The sequence below is a fragment of the Homarus americanus genome, unplaced genomic scaffold (assembly GCF_018991925.1).
Source record: "Homarus americanus isolate GMGI-L3 unplaced genomic scaffold, GMGI_Hamer_2.0 scaffold54952, whole genome shotgun sequence".
NCBI lineage: Eukaryota > Metazoa > Arthropoda > Malacostraca > Decapoda > Nephropidae > Homarus > Homarus americanus.
In genome coordinates this window covers 321,273-323,801 of record NW_024718049.1, presented here as the reverse complement: position 1 = coordinate 323,801, position 2,529 = coordinate 321,273, and the positions used below count along the sequence as shown (strand labels likewise).

At 45.7% G+C, this 2,529-nt stretch overlaps 1 protein-coding gene across 1 annotated transcript; it reads left to right on the top strand.

The window, feature by feature from the left end:
- Positions 1-653: 653 nt before the first annotated feature.
- LOC121859085 (probable serine/threonine-protein kinase DDB_G0271538) lies at positions 654-1,478 on the top strand. The gene is made up of 2 exons (XM_042355755.1): positions 654-812; positions 951-1,478. The coding sequence occupies exons 1-2, from the start codon at positions 654-656 to the stop codon at positions 1,476-1,478; spliced, it is 687 nt and encodes a 228-aa protein (XP_042211689.1).
- Positions 1,479-2,529: the final 1,051 nt, after the last annotated feature.

The window sequence follows — 2,529 nt, the reverse complement described above, 5'->3', positions numbered from 1 at the left end:
ACGAAACAATTATCATCACAACATCATAACCACAACAAAATCATTGCTGCAACATTACCTCGACATTACAGTTACAACACCACCATCATTACAACACCATCATCACTAAAACATCATATAAAACAACACTATCATCACTTCAACATCAAAACTACAAGACCATCATCACTACGAAAGTTACATCATCACTGCACCAGATACATAAACGTACACCATCACTACAAGACATACATAAAATTATAACATCGTCACTACAACAGATACATAAAACTACATCATCACTACAACAGACACAAAACTATAACATCATCACTACAAGAGATACATAAAACTGCAACATCATCACTACAACAGATGCAAAACTACAACATTATCACTACAACAAACACAAAACTACAACATCATCACTACAACAGACACAAAACTACAACATCATCTCTACAACAGATAGACAAAACTACATTAACACTACAGCAGACAAATAAAACCACATCCTAACTACACTACACTCGTAACCACTATTTTCTTGTAAACCTCTTGTCACGTTTCATCAGATGTGAAAATTCCAACCTACTTTAATTACATTTCCCGCTAATTCTACCCCCAAAAAAAGTTTACCTCATTAACTTCATCACAATAACTTTCAAAACAAGATGATTGACCTGATGACTAGCCACCAGGAGGAATCACACCTCGTCGAGTTCGCATATGCTAACTTTGATAAAATTTTCAAAACGACCCGACTTTTGGGAGGTGGGGCCAGTGCTCGAGTATTCTTGGGAGAATTCTTCAACGGACCAGCCTGCGCCAAAGTCGGAGTACACCATGACGTCAACAACACCTTCAACAGGGAAAAATATAATAACTTGTAGGTAAACGGTGCAGGTGGATCCCCCGTCCTGCTGGGGTCATGCACCGATTACCCAGTCCTGATCTTCTCACTCTGCCAGGGCCAGACATTGGATGAGGTGGTCGAGAATCTATTCGTTTTCTCTCCCACTAAATCAATAAGCATATTTTTGCCCATCGCCGAAGGCCTAGCCGAGGTACACAGCCGGGGAATCATCCATAACGATATCAAAGTGGATAACATTTTGCTGGAGAAGAACTCTGATGGGTCCTACACCTCCCACTTTATCGACTTTGGATTATCAAGAGTAGAAGGTGGCCACCTGACCTTATACAGCAATCCGAACGACAGCCATTACGTCCCGGAGTTGTTTAAGGGTCTCCCCTGCACCCCGGCAAGTGACATCTACTCGCTCGGAGTTATGATCTCCGACTTCCAAAATTGTTTTGATAACCTCTGGCCGCCAGGGGTTAAACGCCTGTGCAACCAGATGCTCAGCCGCAACCCACAGCACCGTCCAAGTCTTTCTAAAGTGATCGAGGTTTTGAGGGAATCCCTTAAGGAGCTCTCCCTCGAGGTGCTCTCTTCCTCCAAGGCCGACCCCACCTACCATGCAACGTGTGTCTAGTGATCAGTGGTGGGCACGGTTCCACTAATCCGCTAACCGCTAATTAGCAAAGCTAACTTTCTCGTCAGCGGATTAGCGTTTTCGCTGACTTTGGAAACAATTAGCGGACCAATTAGCTTCCGCTAAATCTAGTTCCGCTAACTTTAAGTCCACTAACAAAATTTATACATGTTTGTTCCTGTCTGTTGTAAGCGTGTGACGCCGCGACTCGTGTCTCCTTGGACTGCCATTTCGGAGACTGTAGTTTGGGGAGTCGCTTGAAGTGTTTGCACGGCTTCTGCCATTTCTAGGGGACCGGAACTTCTTAGCAGGACCTTCGAACATCTGCTTGCCAGCTAATGACGGGCCCTCGAACTTCTCGTCACCCGTGTACAGGAAGATGTTCAGGTCCTGGGCCTGCATGTCGAACTTATCTACTGACGCTGCAGCTTGAGGGTCTTACTTCTGCGTGGAGTGAGTCACCATCACCTGGCCGCAACCATTGTCTGTAGATGCAGCCCGATGGTGGCTGCTGTCGTCACTGGGAGTACATTTCTTAGGGTCACGGAGATTTATGGTGTCGATGGTGGAGCTGTGATCCCAGGGGTACTGACTGGCCACGTCGGGGCTACGTTTTTTTTTTTTTTGGCCTAAGTGAAGGAGGTCCATTTCTGGCGTGAGTTGAGGTCATCATGAAGTCGTTGAGTGGGTTACTGCCATCAGGATTTCTTTTAAAGGGACGTCGTCGCTTATTTCAACAGGTGCAATGTTGTTCCTGGTTACTGTCTCGCTAAGATGTTTCGAGAATGAACTTGGATGAGCCATGTTCATGTGATGGGCATGCAGGTAAGACAAGTATATGGTGGTAGCTTTGGACTCGTCTAGCTGTGGAGAGGAGACGCTCCTGATGCTCTCCCCGACTGCGTCCCACTTGGCGCCCAGTCACTCAGTAACGGCCTGCTTTATTGAATTCTTGATGGTTCGTATCTGTGATTGCAGGACTTCCATGGTCTCGCTGACACTGCTGAGTTTTTGTGAGTCTGCTTGAGTTTCTTTCAAAGCGGCTTTTAGG